The 19,402-nt window shown below is 60.0% G+C and overlaps 5 protein-coding genes across 5 annotated transcripts; 3 read left to right on the plus strand and 2 right to left on the minus strand.

Annotated features, from left to right (window-relative positions):
• Positions 1–609: 609 nt before the first annotated feature.
• On the plus strand, positions 610–3,264 carry BKCO1_200014 (tyrosinase; the record flags this gene model as incomplete). The annotated part of the gene is made up of 7 exons (XM_020272330.1): positions 610–808; positions 891–1,011; positions 1,056–1,740; positions 1,829–1,866; positions 1,954–2,571; positions 2,644–2,965; positions 3,091–3,264. The coding sequence occupies 7 exons, from the start codon at positions 610–612 to the stop codon at positions 3,262–3,264; spliced, it is 2,157 nt and encodes a 718-aa protein (XP_020135019.1).
• Positions 3,265–3,841: 577 nt separating this feature from the next.
• BKCO1_200015 (uncharacterized protein) lies at positions 3,842–7,949 on the minus strand (the record flags this gene model as incomplete). Its single annotated transcript, XM_020272341.1, has 2 exons — positions 3,842–7,887; positions 7,937–7,949. The coding sequence occupies 2 exons, from the start codon at positions 7,947–7,949 to the stop codon at positions 3,842–3,844; spliced, it is 4,059 nt and encodes a 1,352-aa protein (XP_020135018.1).
• A 914-nt stretch (positions 7,950–8,863) lies between these two features.
• On the minus strand, positions 8,864–10,785 carry BKCO1_200016 (tannase; the record flags this gene model as incomplete). Its single annotated transcript, XM_020272352.1, has 3 exons — positions 8,864–9,300; positions 9,371–10,010; positions 10,072–10,785. 3 exons carry the CDS (start codon positions 10,783–10,785, stop codon positions 8,864–8,866), a joined length of 1,791 nt encoding a protein of 596 aa, XP_020135017.1.
• Positions 10,786–12,391: 1,606 nt separating this feature from the next.
• BKCO1_200017 (uncharacterized protein) lies at positions 12,392–13,526 on the plus strand (the record flags this gene model as incomplete). Its single annotated transcript, XM_020272363.1, has 4 exons — positions 12,392–12,752; positions 12,812–13,001; positions 13,055–13,286; positions 13,338–13,526. The coding sequence occupies 4 exons, from the start codon at positions 12,392–12,394 to the stop codon at positions 13,524–13,526; spliced, it is 972 nt and encodes a 323-aa protein (XP_020135016.1).
• A 2,545-nt stretch (positions 13,527–16,071) lies between these two features.
• Positions 16,072–18,036, plus strand: BKCO1_200018 (monocarboxylate transporter; the record flags this gene model as incomplete). The annotated part of the gene is made up of 1 exon (XM_020272374.1): positions 16,072–18,036. The coding sequence occupies one exon, from the start codon at positions 16,072–16,074 to the stop codon at positions 18,034–18,036; it is 1,965 nt and encodes a 654-aa protein (XP_020135025.1).
• Between the last annotated feature and the right edge of the window lie 1,366 nt (positions 18,037–19,402).

Raw genomic sequence — 19,402 nt, forward strand, 5'->3', positions numbered from 1 at the left:
CAGACGCCACCAAGGCTCCAGACCAAAAGAGATCAACAAGAGTACGAATAATTCTGATCCATCTCAGCTCCAGGCTGCGGGGAGATGACAATGGTGCAAATCACATGTTTTCTTTTTGCAGGTTCCCCGCGCTCCCAAACTCTCTACTGCGGCCGCTTGCGGGGAACGCGGCTCGATCCTCCTATGGCGAGACGGGCCGTACGCGGTCAGCCAGCCACCTAACGCTAATCCGTGATGACTGAGCTGCGTTGTGCGACGTGATAGGCGTCTCACCGTACTTACCGCTTCTCCTACACAGCTATAGAGCCACCGTGTCTGATGCGTCAAAGTCTCAAAGCGGCAAGCCGCTGTGTATGCGGGTACGCGCGACGGGATCTAAATCTTGGGCCCAGCTGAAAATGCTCTTGTCCTGGTTTCCCAAGCGAAGCTGAGCGGGGTACGGACTGCCTACAAAAGAGCTGTCGACCTCAGGAGTCAGCCAGCTTCACTTGCAAACACCATCTGCCTCCCCACTCAATTGAGCTCCCATCCTTTGTAACGGGGCTCATCTCGCGCCAAAAAAAAAAAAAAAAAACACACACACAATTCATCCCGAGTCTCTCGCCCCCAATGGGTTCGCTCGCCCAGGCTCAAGCCGATGGCGTCGTCATCGGCCTCAAAGGCCTCTCGGGCATCCATCCTCGTCGTGAAATCGATGATCTCGTCGTGAACGAGCCCGACATGTTCAATCTGTTCATCCTTGCTCTTGAAAGCCTCCAGAAGGACGAAGGAGCCCATCAGAACAAGATGGGTTACTTCCAAATTGCCGGTCGGTTCCTTTACACGCTTTTCGTCACTTCCGAGCAAACAAACAACGAAGAGCAAGGGCCCGCAACTGACCGCTCTCTCAGGCATCCACGGTCTCCCCAAGCGCGACTGGGATGGCGTTCAAGGCGAAAAGCCCGGCCAAGGCGGCTACTGCACGCACAACTCCATCCTCTTCCCAACCTGGCACCGGCCATACTTGGCCATGTACGAGGCAAGCCACCACTCTCCAGTCCCCCAGAATCTGCCAGCCAAACCCCATCTAACAACCCAAAAAACAAACAGCAAACCATCTACGCGACCATGGAACACATCGCCTCGCAATTCACCGACCCCAAATACCGCGACGCGGCCCGCCGCTTCCGGCTCCCCTACTGGGACTACCTGCACGCGCGCGCCGCGCGCACGACGACCTTCCCGGGCGTCTTCGCCGGGCGCAAGACGTCCTTCGGCTATGACTTCGGGCTGCCGCTGGCGCTGCGGGAAGCCAAGCTGATGGTGCACCGGCCCGCGGGCGTCGACGCCGCGAGCGAGGCGCGGCTGGTGGCCATCGACAACCCGCTGCGCAGCTTCGCGTTCCCGCAGACCAACGGCGTCGCGGCCGACGAGTGGCAGGTGCTCGAGCAGCAGGTGCAGGCCGAGGGGGGCGGGTTTTACCTGTCGCAGCGGCGCACGGCGAGGCATCCGCGCAGCGGGCCGACGGGTGGGGACGACGACTTTGCGGACCTGGATGCGGCGCTGAATAAGGATCGCGAGCCCGAGGTGCAGACGCTGCTGGATCTGATCGAGTTGGCGCCGTATGCGGACTTTGGGAACTTTGCGACGGCGGTGCCGAGCGGCAAGGGAGGGGCTGGCGCGCCGAATGGGTCGTTGGAGAGCTTTCATGGGGCGTATCACGTCTTGATTGGCGGCGCTGGGCACATGTCGAGAGTACCGGTATGTCGTGGTGGTCGGCCATGAGAGGGCGAACGAAGAAGAAGATGAAGAAGAAGAAGCCATCCAGCTGACCTGCCCGGTTGACCAGATTGCGGCGTTTGACCCGATATTCTGGTTCCATCACTGGTAAGTCGTATATCGACGTACCTACAGTCGCTCCCGTCCGTCTCGCAAGACTAGCTCATGAACTCACCCTCCGCCCGCAACCACCAGCAACATCGACCGCATCCTCGCCGTCTGGCAGTCCCTCCACGACGACTTCACGCCCTCCTCCGGCACGCCCAACGCGTCGTCCAACCTCTACCCCTTCCGCAAAGACAGTTCCGGCTCCTCCTTCTGGACCTCGACCGACTCCCGCGACGTCACCACCTTCGGCTACACGTACGCCGACATCGCGGGCGCCACCGACCGCCAGGCCGTGCTCGCCCGCTTCGACGCCTGCTACCGGTGGTCGCTGCAGCGGCAGTCGCGCCAGGGAGGGGCGCAAAACCCCGCGCCGCCCGCCGAGATGCAGCCCGTCGACGTGCGCGGCGCCCAGTGCTTCCGGTACACGGCCGCGGCGACGGTGGGCGCCGCGGTGCAGGCCCCCATGCAGGCGCTGAGTCTCGTGCAGCAGAAGGTGTTGGAGGTCAAGGACCAGGCGGTCAATGCGATTAGCGGCGCGGCGAGGCCGGCGGCGGCGGCGACGGCGAGTGCAGGGCAAGAGGCCGGGACGGAGGGCGGCGCGGTGCAGGTGCAGCCGTCGTTCCGGCGGGGGGACGAGATACTGGCGGAGGAGCCGGCGGGGAGCAGGCTGGTGTTGCAGTGGTATATCGATTCCGAGGTGAACAAGTACGTACTAACGTCGTCTGACATCACTCTCCCTCCCTGGCACCAACATGACTGAGCGCTTACTCATCGCAGAGACGCCCTCGACGGCGCCTTCACGCTCTACTTCTTCATCGGCCCCACGGCCGCGGCCGACACGTCCGAGGCGGGCGACGGGCCGGCGACGTGGCAGGCGGAGCCCACGCTGGCGGGCATGACGCACGTCTTCGCCGCGCCGCGCGCCGCGTGCGACAACTGCGCGCTGCAGAGCGACGAGGGCCTGCGCGTGACGGGCACCACGGCCGTCACGCCCATCCTGCTCGACTACGTCGAGGACGGCCGGGCGGGGCTGGGGAGCCTCGCGCCCGACGACGTGGTGCCGTTTTTGCGGCGCGCGCTGGTGTGGAGGGTTGCGGATGTGAGTTTTTTTGGCCTTGTTTTTCTTTTTCTTTTCCGTTGATTCTTTTTGGGGGGGTGGTGGAGGAGGGATCCATGGGCAAGGGAAAGTGTTTTCTTGCTGACGTCGTCTGTGTGACATCCCAGGTCAACCAACGCGTGACGAACCCGGCGGAGCTGGCTGGCGGCTTGACCATCAGCGTCAGCGCCACCATCTCCGTGCTGCGTCCCGACCAGCCCATCCCGGAGTTCCGCGAGCCGCTCTTCTTCCCCGAGGTCATGGATGGTCGTCCCGCGACGGGCGATCCGGTTGCTGCTTGATCGGTCATGGAGGCCGTGTCATGGTGGACACTGATCAAATGGGAGAGCGGACTCACCTTTTGGCGAAGTTTGTTCGGGGGAGGTTTTGCCCCCTTATTTCTGGCTGGCGGGATAAAAGTAACGACTATTGGAATGGATAACCTAGAAAACAAGAAAGAAATTGTATTCACTTTGGGTCAAAAGCGGCATTGGTACGTGAGGCTGTGCGAATGGTGCTACTAGTAACCAGCCCATCTGACTTCTGTACTAAAAAAACCTTCATGCACCTTGATACCGAGAATCTCTTCTTCTGAACTGGCCCAGTCGTCGGCACTCTGCACTCTGCAGCTGTAACAAGCCACTTTGCAAGCTATTGTTAAGGGAGGTAGGTTAATCTCGGGCTGCCGAGAAAGTCAAGAGATACTGCTGTCACATACCCATTATCGGTAGAGCCGTAATGTTTCGAAACAGTTCAAATAAAAAAAAGGGGGTATCAGATTACAATCTACACACGCTATCTCTCTCTCTCTCTCTCTCTCTCTCTCTTATGACATCTTATCTCATCTCATCATACACATCTCAAGACCCTTTCCTCCTCTCACACCCTTTCCTCCCCACCACCACCGCCACCCAGCCTCCCCTCCTCCCCCTTCCAACTCCCCCTCACCACCCCCTCCCCAACATCGATCCCCCACCTCATCCCCCTCCCCTCCAACACATCCTCCCCGTCTGCCTCCCCGTCCCCACCATCCCCAACCTTCTCCCCTCCCTTCCCCCTAGTCCCAGCCCACCACCCCAACGCCCCACCCCTCCACATACCTCCCCCCCTCTTCCCCTCCTCCTCCTCAACAGCGACGCTGCCCACCCCCCTCCCCCTCAACCCCTCCACCAACCCGCTCCCCGCCAGCAGACTCGCCACCGCCGCGATGCTGCCCGGGCTCTTCGGCAGCACCGCCTCGTTCGGGAAGCGCACGGCGACCCACACGAAGCACGCGAGCATGAGGGCGAGACAGGCCTCGAGGGCGAGCGTGGACGCGAGGTCCTGCGCGATGCGGGACTGCGGGAGGGCGAGGGTGGCGTTGGCGTTGGCGTTGGCGTTGGCGTTGGCGTTGGCGTTGGCAGCAGCTGATGACGACGACGACGAATCACCGCCATACGTCGACGCGTTGAGCGCCCAGGGCCGCAGCTCCGTCAGCATGTTGGTCGTGTAGCTCGTGTAGACGGCGGCGGCGGCTTGGGCGAGGGCGGCGTCGTCGAGCAGGGCCGAGAGGTTGCGCAGGTTGTGCGTGGCGTAGGCGGCGAGCAGCTCGAAGAAGCTGGTGCTGCTGCCGCGCGTGGGCCACAGCGAGGGCGAGTCGAGCAGGCCCGGCGTGTCGGACGACTGGTCGTATTGGTTGTAGTGGTCGCCGGCCTTGGTCTTGGCGAGCGGGGCGAGCCAGTAGGGGGTGTTGGGGATGGTGGAGAGGGTGGAGATGGTGGAGGGGTCGTAGCGGATGGGGTTCCAGGAGGGGGTTGTGGCCGCGGTGGTGTTGGAGTCGGGTGAGGATAGGGTGGTGGAGGAGGTGGAGGACTTGCGGGAGAAGGTGGCGTCGACGGTGATGCGGGTGAGGTTGCGGTAGCAGACGGCGGTGTGCCAGGAGGGGAGGAGGCCTCCGGTGGTGTTGAAGTCCTGGGCGGTGACGTGCTGGGTGACGTTGGAGAAGACGGTGGTGTTGGTGATGTAGGTGGTGATGGGGGTGAAGTCGGCGAGGGAGACGACGTAGCGCTGGTCGTAGCCGATGCTCGTCTCGCCCTGGAAGCGGTTCGTGGCGTTCTGGCAGACGGCCTGCGAGTTGGCCAGCGGGCCGAGGGTGGCCGAGGTCGAGTCGGTGAGGTTCATGGTCTGGTTGCAGGCGGCGGTGGCGCAGTAGGCGCTGAACTGGAAGTACGGCTGGCCGTTGGAGCAGTTCTGGTAGTAGGCGGCGGCGGCCAGCTCGACGTAGCTGCACGTCACGTCGACCTGGATGGCGGGCACGTTGACGGTGATTTCGCCGGCCGACACGTCCAGGCCGTCGGCGTTGGCGAAGTCGCCGAGGCCGGTGAGGTTGCTGAAGACGAGGTTGTCGAGGATGCCGGAGCGCACGGGGATGTCGAAGTCCGGGTTCATGGTCCACTCGGTGAACTGCGAGGCCGTCTGCACGTTGGCGTTGAGGTCCATGGTCATGTTCCAGAGGTAGCCCGACGTGTAGCTGTACGACTCGGCGGCCGTGTCGAGGGCCAGGCCGAACGTGTCTTCGAGGTGGTCGACGAGGCTGGTGTCGACCAGCGGCTGGATGGCGTACGTGGCCTGCACGACGACGACGCCGTAGAGGCCGGCGGTGACGATCTTGACGGCGGGGATGATGAGCACGACGGCCGACGAGGCGGCGACGGCGAGCCCCAGGCCGTTGCGGATGGCGCGGAAGGGGGCCAGCAGGCTGGGGTAGTCCCGGAAGTTGAACAGCAGCGGCTGCTTCTTGGCCGACACGCCCTTCCACAGGCTCTTGTACGGCGCCATGGTGCGCACGGCGCCGTCGAGCCCGGAGCAGGCGTAGCCCAGCAGCAGCAGCACGACCGTGGGCACGAAGGCGAAGGCGTCGGCGACGGTGGGCGTGTCGCGGCAGATGCCGTCGTGGGCGCGCGAGAGGGCCATCAGCACCGCCAGCACCGCCATGACGGCCACCGTCGCCCCAATCACCGCCAGCTTGGCCCACGCCTGCAGCGCCACCGGATGGAAGCCGTCGTGCGAGTTGGTGCCCGGCGCGTGCGAGGGCACGGGGTGCAGCGCCGCGTGCTGGTCCTGCTTGGACGCCTCCAGCATGACGGCGCCGGTGGCCGTGTGCTGCAGCCGCCACGCCTTGGAGGCCAGGACGTGTTCCATCGACGACTCGGACGACACGGCTTCGCGCGCAAACGTCTTCTCCACCGCCTTGGCCGACGCCGCCAGCACGACCGCCTTGGCCGCGATGGACCCGGGATCCTCGCGCAACACCGTCTTGGGTCTCAGCAGCGTGCCCTGGAGAAGGCACACGATGGCGACGACGAGCAGCAGGCCCTGAAGCGCCCGCAGCGCCGCCTGCCGGAGGAACATTTTCGGCCCCGCGGTCCAGAGCCGCCCGTCCACGCTGCCCGTGAGGTTGGTGCGCGCGAGCGAGTTGATCACCTGCGCCATGATGCGGTTTGCCAGCTGCTCCACCGCCGCCTCGTGCTTCTTCGGATGCCCTAGGTACGATCCGATCTCCAGCGCCGCCTGGTCGTTCATGAGCAGCGACGAGAAGGGATCCACGTAGTATGTCTTGATCATGTATCCCGCCGCTGCTGCGACATACGTCAGGTTGGCTTGCGGCTTTGTGTTGAGCGTCCACCCGAGGTAGTTGTTTGCAAAAGCCTCTTGGCTTCGGCCGTCGACCGGGTTGTTCAGGTAGATGTAGAGGGCGTTCATCGATGTCTTGATGTCTACCGGAGTGGGCGCTGCCGACCCCAGCCGGTAGTCGGCCACCTCGCCGGTGGACGCGTTGACTCTGACCGTGGCCTCGTGCAGGGCAAAGGATGGCGAACACATGACGCCCACGAGGGTTGTGTTGAACGTGTCGGTGCCGTTCTTCGGCTGCACCACCGTCGAGTTGACTCGTTGCCCGAGCATCGAGATGAGGCGAAGGTCCGACTTGTTGTCATCGCCACAGGCAGTGACGTTGAGGAAGCCCAGCGTCTTTTTGTTCATGTCGAAGCCCTGTGACCATTCTATCTGCACGTCTTGAGCGCACTTCAGCTCGGGCTGCTTGCTCGTCTCCGCGTTGAAGACGAGCTCGTAGTCGTTGTACTCCTCCTTGAAGTCGATGGACGTGCAGGTCCAGCCCGAGTACAGTGCGTTGGTCGCCGCCTCAATGGTGGCGTTTTCGGGCAGCTCCGACGTGTTGGTGAAGGATTCGAAGACGTAGCTGTCCTTGGTCCACGCGGCAGACCGGCCGTTGGGCAGCATTTCAGCGTACACGGCAGCGTATGGCTGTTGGCCCTCATACGTGTACGCGATGGACAGGGACTCGTTGGCCGTGTTCTCCAGGGTGCCGTCGAAGTCGAAGGTGGTTGCCTTGTTGAAGGTGGCCGGCTCCGAAGACGAGGCAAACAGGTTGATGTAGGTCAGGGCGTTGGCCACGGCGACCAGCCCGCCGCAGATGAAGCACACGACCAGCCCGATGAAGACGGCCCAGTGCCCCCTCCGTGCCGACGTGAAGATGGAGAAGACTTCGATGCTGTTGATGTAGTCGAGCGCCACCGAGTGCGAGCTCTTGGACCATCTGCGCGACATGGATGCCCAGGGCGTGACCCGCTTGGCGTCGCTGGCGATGGCTTTGCACGCGAAGCCGAGGACGACGATGCCGACCGTGGGCACGTATCTGGCGGCGGTGATGCTCCGGGAGTGTTTGGCGTCGGCAGGCAAGCCATGGTCTCGTCGGACTGCAATGTCCAAGGCTTCCAGCGCCGCGGCGAAGACGATGCAGTAAGCGGCCAGCGGCAACAGACGAGCCTTGCGCAGCCAGGCCGGCACCCATTCTTTTGCAGGCGATTTCCGAATGCTGCTGACGGACCGGTCGCTCTCGTCGGCTAGCATGTACTCATGCTCGGCTGCTACGACACAGTTAGCTTCCACTCCAGAACACGGCATCGAGCGACGTACGCGGCTTGTTCATCTTGTTACCACCGCCACTGCGACGCGGGAGGAGGATCGTGAGGTGAGATGAGCCTCACGGGCGGCGTGTGGCGATTGTATAGTACTTATGGAGGTCGAGCTTCGGCCCCCACGCTAAAGCATCTACACCCGCGACACCAGCACAGACCGGTGGCTTGGCCAAGCCTTGACGGGCGGCTGGCGCTGCTTTTGTTTTGTTTTAGCGCTTACCCTGTTAAAGAGTCGGTGTGCAAGGACTACCTACTCCATGGTCACGTCACTTGAGCAGTCAAGGTGGAACTTGCGTGTACCGGTCCTCATTCTTCTATCCAGTCGTCCCCGATAAGTTGGTCGACGGTGGCAAGGGATTTTTTGGATGGGGCCACCGGATCTTTATCGGCCACAGATATATCCGCAATCCTTCTCGCGACTATAGTCCAGCTGACGAATCAACGCAGAGATGGTCACGGCATCTCGTTGGTGTATCTATTTTTAGACTACCGCTGAGTCACACTCCTTGCACATCACATCCGAACCTAGATGCACACCAGATGCGGGGACGTTGAGCTGGAAAGTCGTCCGCCATCGCTTATCGACTTCGGTTATCTACATACCCCTTCACATCTGCCTGTCGAATGAGCATTTTGTAGGTCTCCTCCGTGATTATTCCTGTGTTGCCGGCCGTTTTTACAGAATACTTTTCAAGTGTAATAATATTGCACAGCCTCCGACCAAGATATGACTTTTACATGCCTTCATCTATCATACATTCCTGCTAAAAAAAATAATTCCCGGAGAATCTGGTCGATCTCCCGAAGAAGAAAAAAAATCTCGTCTTTCAGAGATTCATATTTACAGTTCAAATCCTTCTCCTACCGGAGACAGACAAAGCTTTGCCAACAAGAAGAGAGGGGAAAAAAAAAAAGAACGCGCCATTTAGTAAACGGGCACCTTGAACGCATCAAAAGTGTAGGTCCAGCTGTCAATGCCAGGTTGGTCATACACGCACTCGAAGTCGGTCGAGTTGCCGCTCCACTTGGGGCGCAGGGGCCAGTTGCACAGCATCTGCGTCTCGCCCTCGTAGTCGCCCGAGCTGACGGTCGCGTTGAGCCGGCTGGGAGCGACGCCGTTCTCGACCCAGTCGATCATGATGTCCATGTTGCTTTGCGGGTACGGCCCGGGCTGCAGGCTGTTGGCCCCGCAGTGAGCCGCGCCCGGCACCAGGAAGAACTTGTACCAGTCGCCGAGCGCCTCCACCGACTCGTTGTACGACTTGTTGGGGTACATGGTCGTGCGCACGCTGTCGAAGTAGTGCACCGAGGAGCCGGCCGGGATCGAGGGGTCAGACTCGCCGTGGAAGTGGAGGAGCTTGCCTGTTGCGGGGTTTGCGTTAGTGGGACTGTCCCTTTTGATGTGGAGAAGAGGAAGTGGCGAAGAACTTACCGCCAGACTCCTGGAAGGGCGTCAAGTCGGGCACGGTGGTCTGCAGGCTGTCCATGTAGCGGAACATGGCCGTGTTCATCCACTCGATAAGCGTGTCATAGGTGACGTTGTCCAGGCTGGACAGATTGTCGAGGTCAAGCAGCTGGACGTACTTGGTCACGAACTCGCCGCCGGTGGACGGGATGGAGAGCTCCCATTCGCCCGTGCTGGAGTCGTACTCGGTCGAGGCATCGTCGAACGAGCAGGCAGTCTGGTAGGACAGGTAGCCGCGCTTGCCGTCAGAGCCGATGAGACCGTCGTAGATGGCCTGGGCAACCTCGACAGCCTCGGCCGACACGGTGCCGTTCTGCGCCGGCGTGGAGCTCGACGTCGAGCCCGTGGTCTGCTGGCGCTTGGCCTTGGCGCCGCTGAAGCCGAAGCCGAGAGAGGTGCTGTTCTCGGCCGCGCAGTAGTAGGGCTCGCCGATGGTGGTGTTGAGGTTGAAGTTCAGCTTGCACAGGTCGGTGCGGGAAACGACACCATCAGTGCGGCCGTCAAGCGGGTCGCAGGCGGCGATGGTCAGGTTGACAATCTTCTCGAGCTCGCAGGGAGGCGGGTTGTAGCCCAGAGTCTTCAAAACAGTGGCGGAGAAGACGTGGTTCTGTAAAGTTTGTCTGGTCAATACTTTGTTCGCCAGGGGCTCAAGAGTCTGGAGCACTCACCACTTGCTGCTGAGCGTAGCGGAAAGCAGGCGCACCGGCGACGACACCGTCGTACTGCTCACCCCAGCGCTGGACCTGGCTCATGGCCTCACGGCCGCCGTCAGAGCAGCCCTCAAAGTAAGCGTAGATCTTGTCGCTGGTGGAGTAGAAGCCCTTGGTGATCTCCTTGCCGATCAGCGTCGTCTCGCCGAGCGCCTGGTAGGCAAACATGTAGGTGGCATCCCAGTTGATGGAGCCGTTGCCGTAAAGGACGACCTCGTCGTAGCTGGTGCTGAAGCCATCGTAGCCGGCGTCGGTGGTGCCGGTCACGGCGCCGTAAGGCAGACCGCCGGTGGCGCTGGTGCTGATGGTGTAGCCACCACCGCCTCCGACGTAGAAACGGTTCTTGAAGTCGCTGGGGCTGGGGAAGCCGTACCAGACGACAACGTTGTCGGTAGTCTCCTTGCCCGGACGGGTGTAGGCGACGGTGACGTTGCAGTAAGAGTAGGTGGCAGAACTGGTGGTGGTGGTGGACCCCATGCCACCGCCGGTGGTGGCGTTGTAGACGGCGCTCGCCGTGACACTGGACGGGAGGAGCTCGATGCCGAGCAGCGTTCCATTGGCGGGCAGTGCCGATTGGACGTTGGCGACGGTGCAGAGGTCCGCAAGCGAAGCAGCACTTGCAGTAGTGGCCGCTGCAAGGGCAGCCACAGCCTTGCGGGAGGATTGACGCATCGCTGCTGGAACAAAAGCGCTAGAGAGTGAGTGCTGGGGAATGAGTGAAGAGACGGGTGTCGAGGCTCCTGCTCGGGCCGTCCCAGGCTATGTGTACGCAGCCATGGCCCAGAGCACACGGACGCCACTGACAGGTAGTAGGCTGTGGTCCGTAGCCGCGTAATGGAGTGCGTGTGTATACTGTGCACTGTGCCTCGCTCGGAGCTCGCTCAAAGGGCCCATGGGAGCACCCCTGCGTCGATCCAAGAAAGGGATCCGTTGTCGCTGCGCCCACGGCAGATGGAAAAGTACCGCGAGGCTGTTTTGTTTCGTTTCATTATCTGGCCCTTGCGCTTGCGCCGGTGGATCGGGCCGCGATGGCTGAACGGCGAACTTCTCCTTCGTGGAATCCGTGGCAGCGGAAGCGGAGAAGATCAAACTTCCGTAGCTCAGTCCTTTCATCACGACGAACTTACGGAGTGACGCGTCCGCAGTTCTAGAAGGAGTTGCGGCATGAACCGAGAGAGGTGGGAAGAAAGCAGCAAGAGGATAGTGTGAGGATAGCTGGGTCAGTCGGGCGCTATCTTATCTCCGACTCGGAGCCTCGGGGCTCGCAGATACGCCCTCGGCGTTATCTGACCGTCAGCGCACCGAGGATTCCACGCCTATTATATTATTTAACGACCGAGATCAGCCTTGATGGACGCGAGACATACCTACTCCACGTTTACTGTGTAGATCCAAACGGCGTGCAAAGGCAGCAATGGCTAACAGACTGCTTGCGCCGACAGGCTCGGGGTTAGAGGTCGTCAATACAGTTCCTGCCGTACAGCCACTGGAGATACGTCAGCTTTAACCATGACCCTGTCGCTGCCGTCAAATGCTGCGGATTCTTCCGCTGGTGCTGGCACAACGCATGCATGGCTGCAGGCAGGACATGTCGTCGTCACACTCTGGAGGATCGTCGCCGGGAATCCCCACAATGCTTGTTCTCGCTGGGCGGTGCGTGTGGTGGTGATGAGGAGTGGCAGAGTCGGCGGCGTCGACGCTGGTGCCGCCGGGTAAGAGGTCGGCGCCAAGCTTCTCGGTGGGGACTAAGTTTAACCCGGTCGCGGTCGCTGCTGCCTGACTCATCCACACCCCGACGACCCCGTCCTCCTGAAACATTTGTGCAAAGCGTGTGCCTTCTCTCCCCTCTCTCTCTCTCACGGCTCCTCGTCGCGCGTCGGATCCCGCACGTTCTCACATCCCGGAAGGAAGGGCGGCATACTCACCTGCATCCCCGCCACCTGCAGCCAGGAGAGGGATTCCGCAGTCCGGCCGCCGGCTCGACGCGCTATCTGCAACACAGGGCGCGCGTCGGTGTGACACGTGCACGCGCGTGCCGACAAAGCACCTCAGCAACTCCTCGTATCCGCCTAGTGCTTTTTCAGTCTGCAGTGTTCCCATTCTGTCTCTGTATCGCTCTCTCGTACCGGCTTCCACGTGCCTGCCCATCGTCAGTCCCCCAAAGTCACGTTACCTCGGCTCTGGGCATCCACATAGGTCTCCCTGACTATAATGATCTTGGAGTGCATACATTTACAATTCTGCCCAAGGACACGCGAGTCTTGAACAAAAAACAAAAATGGTTGTCCTCGAACGCCTACCGGGCCTTGAAGTCGAGGTCCATGTAAACGGACAGCCCGCCGCCGAACTTGAAAGCTCCGATTTGCCGGATGAGCACAGACAGGCCACACGCTACATCGAAGCCGTCTCCGGTGCCGAGTTCCATGTTCAGTGGACTTTCAACGCTGCCGACTTCAAGTACAGGAATTACGCCATCAACGGCATTGTCTATGTCGACGGCAAATATGCCGATGGCCGCATCTTCCGCCCGGACGCCGTCAAGCACAAGGATTCCTTCACCGTCAAGATGTCCGGAGTGTGGAAAAAGGAGAAGGGCCGCTTTGTTGAGCGGCCTATGATGTTCTCCGATATCATGATGGGTGCGTGTTGTCGTCCACCTGGCTACCTCTTCTGTGCAATCTACTTACTGCGGATACAGACGAGGCTGGTCAGAGTGCCGCGATAAAAGGCCTCAAAGAGAAGCTGGACCTTCTCGGCGAAATCACCGTCAAGCTATACCGAGGCCGCGCCATACCGTCGCATGGCGAAGGAAGCCGAAAGGCCTTCAGCACCATCGACAAAGTACCCGAAAGAGCTCTCAAGGGCCGGGCCGTCTCTCACCAAGCAAGGTGTGTGAAGTTTGTTTTGTTCCTTGTTCCCTGTCAAGGCTGACAGCAACTAGTTTGGGGAAGGCTAGACATAGCGGCGCTTGGATCACCTGGGATTTCGAGTACGAAGATTACGAGAACGGGAAGAGGCATCCGTTCGCCATCTTCACATTCAGGTACCGGTCACGAAGAGCTTTGCAGGCCGAGTGTATTATCCCGCGGACTCCGACCCCGGTGCCGTTAGAAGAGCGTCCGATTGAAGAGCTCACACCTGAGGAACTACGAGAGCTTGTGCGGCGTCAAAGGGTATGCTCATCCTCGTCGGCTAGGTAGCGGCCTACTAATAGAAAACCACAGGAACGAGAAGCTGCCCAATTAGTCGTCAAGCAGGAGTTGAAGCGCGAAAGAGAGAGTAGCAGCATGTTCACCCTCCCCAGTGTCTCCAGTGACATGATGGACTCGGACATGGAGATCAACGACGGGCCTTCTCGGAAACGGCAGCGGACGACCCATGTCGAGGTCATAGATCTGTGTGACTCGGACTGAAGGGATGCTGGGCGGTTATGAACTCATTTGATACCAGGGCTTAGCACCAAACGGGAAGTCAAGGCCAATCTGTTGCGCATGAAATCGCGTGGTAAGGGGCAGCCTCCTCGATGATTATGTCGTCCCACTAACGGATCAGTTTTCTATTCCTTTATTTCACTCATATCATTTATTTGATACGTACTGCTTCATCTGTTGTGTTTGCCTTTGGTGACCGCTGTCCACAAATATCTTGATCATCTTGCCTCAGCGCTACCTTCGAGGAACTTTCCGCAAACCAACAGCATGTTATCGTTACATCGTCGCGTTGAAGGTTGTACTCCAAATTCAGGCAAAGACGACCAGCTGATGTCCGAAGAGAAGAACGGCTGGGCGTTGAACCACGCGCACCTGAGGTCCCGACCTGGCCATCGCCGTCCATCATCTCAACGACAAAGTCGTCGTGTATGTGTTTGTTCCATGCCACTAGGCCGCTGCCTCACTGACACAATGCAACGGCAAGCTGTCGTTGTGTCCAAGGCAGAACGAAGTCGTCGGCGTCGGCGAGGGAGCGCGGCGGCACCCGGTAGCATAGTACAGTGCTGTCGGCAACTGTGGCTAAACACCGCTGTTTAGGGTCGTCGTTGTCATCGTGGATACCGGGAGAAGCTCGCATGTCGTGTGGTGTTTGTGGGTTGAAAGCGGCGGTGACCTGTCGACGCCGATATGGAGGTGAGGTGGCTGGCGTAAGCGGCGGGACAGCTGGTGGACGCATCGAGCGCGCGTGGGGGCGCCGCCGTTGCGCTGTGCGTGATGAGAAAGAGGCGGTACGCATGGCGAGGCTGCGCTGAAACAAGTGGTGCTCGGCGTGCGACCGGTGAGGTGAAGTGATGGGGGGCGCGGGAGTGAGAATCTTGGGCGGGCAGTTGGCGGCATTCCCACCAAGGCACGACCACCACCACACGGAGTGCTCCAACCCGACCTTGCAATATATAAACGGCGAAAGCGAATGCCTCTATCACGGACGGTTAGTGTGGTGGGCATGCTCCGGCACTATACATCATCACCGGGACCTTAAGGCATAAAACCCAAAGGTTTGTGATCCGTGGGTTGCCCCATTTAGGACGGTGAACGCCTTGAAGCAGTTCATGCATCGGTTCGATTCCATTCAGTGTCATACTAGTACCTGCGCTGGGTGTTATTGGGCTTGTGTGTGTGCTGTGGAATGAGGCGTCTCAGCGTTCGGGTTGCTTTTTTGCTCCCCGGACCCACTATTCTTGTCTCTTTCGCCTTTTTTGCGACCTCTCGGTGCTCATCTACCTATTAAAGACCTTTATTTCTTGCCGAACTCAGCCCAGCCTCTATTTACTTCATGCTCTCGATCCGCGCCGCCAATTCGCCCTCTGCCGCCCGGTTGCACCCCCATCACCCTCACTCGCCATTGGTTATCCAAGGCCCTTCGGACCGGACCACATTCGCCTCGCACAGCTTCACACTGTCTGTCTCTCAGCTACGTGCTCGCTCCCTTGACCGCTGCTTCTTCTGGGCCTCCGCTTTCCATCGCACTATCATCTGCTTCCGTGTAGAGCTGGGCTGTGATCCAGATCCGCACTCCATATGAGTGAGCCAGATCCGCCCCCGATCGCCGTCCCCGTCGCGCACCGAGACCTGTTTGGCCGGGGCCCAGGCGCAGAAGATATAGAGAGCGATGTCGAAGTCAAGAGAGAACGCTCGACCGCTGGCAACGATTGTCCATATTAGCGCCGCTACACGCTCCTCGGTCCCAAAGGCGCATCTTTCCTTTCGCTCACTTTGCCGCTACGAATATCTGTATGTTAGTTTCCGGACAAACAAGACGGGTTCTGTAGCCCAAGAGGGCTTGTCATACTTTTTGACCCAATAGACCTCCCATCTCACCTCTTCAAGCTTATCAAGATCTTTTGAGCGAGCGTTCGGGAAAGAAAGATCATCAGCCTCGAGGCTAGCGCCATCACTCAACCCGTCCTGTCGCTCACGAAACCTTACGTTCCGTATCTGTTTATCCTACCGGCTTTTTCTCCCACCGCGACCTTGCGCAAGCCACTTCTAGCATGGCAATCCCCCCAAAGCCCAAACTCATCCGCAAATCCAGCTCATCATCAGCATCGTCTGCGCCATTCAAAAACCCCATGCCACACGTACGACTAAAGAAAGTCCCCGAACAGAACCGACATCATCCCCAGAGCGAATTGAACGTCCTCGACCTCTTCCTCCACTGACACACCGGAACTCCAAAAACCTATCAGGCGAAACACACAATCTTGGCTCAAACAAGAATCAGTGTAACCAAGAGACAGCCTTGCGGTCAGCCTCAGCCAAAGCTCGAGCCCTGATTGGCGCACCTCTTCGCTATCCCCTGTCGCAACCATCGCGCGACCAAACCGAATTCGGAATATTGTTTCCAAACCAGGCAAATCGAGGCTGTGTGACTGTAAAAACCCAAAGGTACGCCACACCCCACAACGTCTCATGATCTCACGAGGGCAGATCCGGGGTTTGCTCCACAGAAGCGAACTTAACATCAACCATGCAAGCGGCCAACAACAACACCGACCCGCCGTCCTCCAACCTCTTCACCGACGAGCAATGGGCCTCGGAGCACCAGCGCGCCGCGATCCGCCAAATCCTCCGCGCCAACTGGGTCGGCCCGGAGCGCGCGCAGCAAGCCTCGCTCAACGAATTCCGCCACTGGACGCCCGCCCAAGTGTCGGCGCTCTTCGCGGCGCCGCACTTTCCCCCCCTCGCCGAGCGTAAGCTCTACCCGCTCGGGCCGGAGTCGCGGTATCCACCGCACGGCGCGCGTCGCTGGGGCGAGCTGGCCGCCTCGATGGCGGCCGTGGGCGTCGCCGACGTCGCGCTCGCCGCGACGAGGCACCTGTACAGGGCGCTGCCGGCGAAGTACCAGAGCCAGTGGGACGCGGCGATCGAGGAGAGCGGGATCCCGGGGGGCGGCAGCATGAGAGAGCAGATGGACCACGCGGGGCGGGCGATGCGGCGCATCCGCGGCGAGGTGGTGGGGTCGGCGACGTTTGTGGCCGCGCCGCTGGAGCTGATCGAGCTCGCGGCGGACCAGCGGCGCGCGCTGTGCGTCAACCGCGCCGGCGAGTTTCGCGTGCTGGAGGGTGGGTATGCGGCCGTGTCGCACGTGTGGGGCGAGACGATGGGGCTGGAGTACCACGACGAGAAGATAGAGCAGGACGAGCGCGGGATGCTGCGCCGGCACTTCGACAAGCTGATGGAGGCGGCGCTGCGGTGCGGCTACGACTGGATCTGGCTGGACCTGCTCGCCATCCCCAAGAAGTCGTCGTCGTCGTCGCCGTCGTCGGCACCGGGAAGTTCTACTACTACCACCGACGGCGGCCATCGCACCGGCCTCAAAACCCGCATCATCAACACCCTCGACGCCATCTACCGCAACGCCGCCGCCGTCCTCGTCCTCGACGCCCTCCCCCTCTCCTACACCGGCGCCGACCCCTCCACCGTCGCCGCCCTCCTCGTCTGCGGCACCTGGCTCACCCGCGTGTGGACCTACCAAGAAGCCAAGCTCGCCCGCCTCGCCCTCGTCGCCACCGCCACCTCCCCCGTCTCCCTCCCCTCCATCCTCTCCGCCCTCTCCGCCCTCGCCTCCTCCCAACCCTCCCAACCCTCCCCCCACCAAAACCGCTACACCGAACTCCACAAAACCTTCTCCCGCCTGCAGTCCGTCTACACCCCCACCAGTGGTCCCCATCACCGCCCCCGCCCCTTGGGCATCAACCTCGCCGACATCGCCCTCTCCTGCACCAACCGCCGCACCTCCAACAGCAAGGACTACGCCCGCGCCTTCTTCGCCCTCCTCGCCCTCCGCTGGGACCCCGCCTGGCGCTCCCTCGACGACGGCATCGCCCACGTCTACGAGCGCCGCCCGCGCGAAGCCGCCATGCTGGCCGCCATGCACGGGCCGCGCGGGATGCGGGCGCCGTGGAGCTGGGCGCCCAGGGGGTGGGCGGGGTTGCAGGGGGTTGTGTTGGGGGCGGAGGGGTTTGTTGTCGGTGGTGGTGGGGATGGGGATGGTGGTGCAGGGTTGAGGGGGTGGTGGGGGGAGGTGGAGGTGGTGGCGTTTGGAAGGTGGAGGCGGTGGTGTGCGAGGGCGGAGGGGGATGGTGATGGGTCAGGCGAGAAGGTGGCGATGGCGCTGAGGGTGCGGGACGCCGCTGGGAGGGAGGTCGACGTGCATGTCGTGCTGGGGGGGGAGGAGCGCTCGCCGGCCGAGCGGAGGTGGGCCGATGTCCACGTTCCGGCGGGCAGGGCTGTCATGTTGGCCGCGGGCGAGATGAAAGTGTCTCCCGATTGCGTGTTTCCGACTGTGTTGTTGGCGGTGAGGGATGCCGGCGGCGCGGGGTTGGGGACGGATGATCAGTTGAGGGTCGGGCATGTCGAGTGTAGTGCGGTGCTGGTGGATGCGGGGGGCACCGGGTTGGATGCTGCGCTTGGGCAATGGCTTTTGAGATAGGTGAAGTGAGCCGAGGGAAAGTAGGTGATGTGAGAAGCTGTCCTTTTGCTTCGACTACAGCGACATAAGGAGGCCGCGTGCACGGTCGGTGTGAATGCTGAAGGGGTTCCTTCGGCTGAGAGAGAAAGAAAAAATCCAGATGTGTCCCCATCACTCCATTTGACTCCACATCCGAGGGAATGCTGTGAACTCATCTATCGAGAATTCTTTTACCCGGTGTGTTGGAGAACAGCGAGACGTCACGATCCATGTACTTATATCTCCCTCCCGGTCCAGTCTTTAGCGTCGTCGCAACGTCCGCACTTCACATCATCATCTATCATAAACAAGTCAGTCATACATCTAGACTTTCAGAGTGATACTTAGGCTAAGACATGAAAGCATACTTTTATTTTCCTTTTGGCGGACAAGAACAACTTCGTCCTTCTTGATGCTGAGCTCGTTACTTGCTTGGCTTTTAAAATCACAGAGCGCCCTGGAATTATGGTCCTTCCGCACCTCCTTAAATAATTTAGTACGTGCCGATGAGTCTCTCGCTAACACGCCTTGTTGCTCCACTTCTACCGCATCTCGAAGGGCGAAAGCCGGAACCTGTTCCAAGTGTCCTCTAAGATGTTAAAGAAGAAGAAAGCAAGCTAAATAGTACTCGCGGCAAAACGATATCAATTAAAATGAGTCTATGCATAAGAGCTCTTTGGACTTTAACACTTGGTGGAGTATTATAAAAGTTGGGGGCATAAAGAGCTCCATAGCCTCCATTAGAAGCTTCGGGATAAACTTAATTATTTGGAGACATTTATGAAATCGACGGTGCATCTCCGTAGAAGGATGAAGATTTTGGCACATAAATTGGTACTGGTAGCGTAGGCTTTGAAAGTCTATCCGATTATATGACGTGACGATGAGATGTTTACTGATGGTGCGCACAGCCACAGTTCGAGACTGATGGAGCTATAGACGAGAAACACTACTCGATCTTCCCAAGAATATTGGCATTAAAGCCAGCATGGGTCCGCATTAAGTTTGTTTTTGGAGTAGATGAGTAGATGAAACTGGTGAACGAGATCGCTAACGACATTGGCCGTCTCAACCAGTTGGCTCTCAAGCTATTGACGTGCGAGAGGAGCGACGTGAATGGTCTTCAACAACTGACCCGCCTCATGATTGCGGACTATTTGACAAGGGAGGTGCAAGACGACGAGACTCGGGGCTTTGCCGACGCCATCGGGAAGTGTATATGCCCAACGTCTGATCCCTAGGATTTCAATATGTTTCAATGAAGGCTTCCGGAGGAGATTTGACGATGATGTTGTGATGAGATTAAAGGAAGATCACGACTACTTGTTCAAGGACACTTCTCCGAAAT

This window comes from Diplodia corticola (genome assembly GCF_001883845.1).
Source record: "Diplodia corticola strain CBS 112549 chromosome Unknown scaffold2, whole genome shotgun sequence".
NCBI classification, from domain to species: domain Eukaryota; kingdom Fungi; phylum Ascomycota; class Dothideomycetes; order Botryosphaeriales; family Botryosphaeriaceae; genus Diplodia; species Diplodia corticola.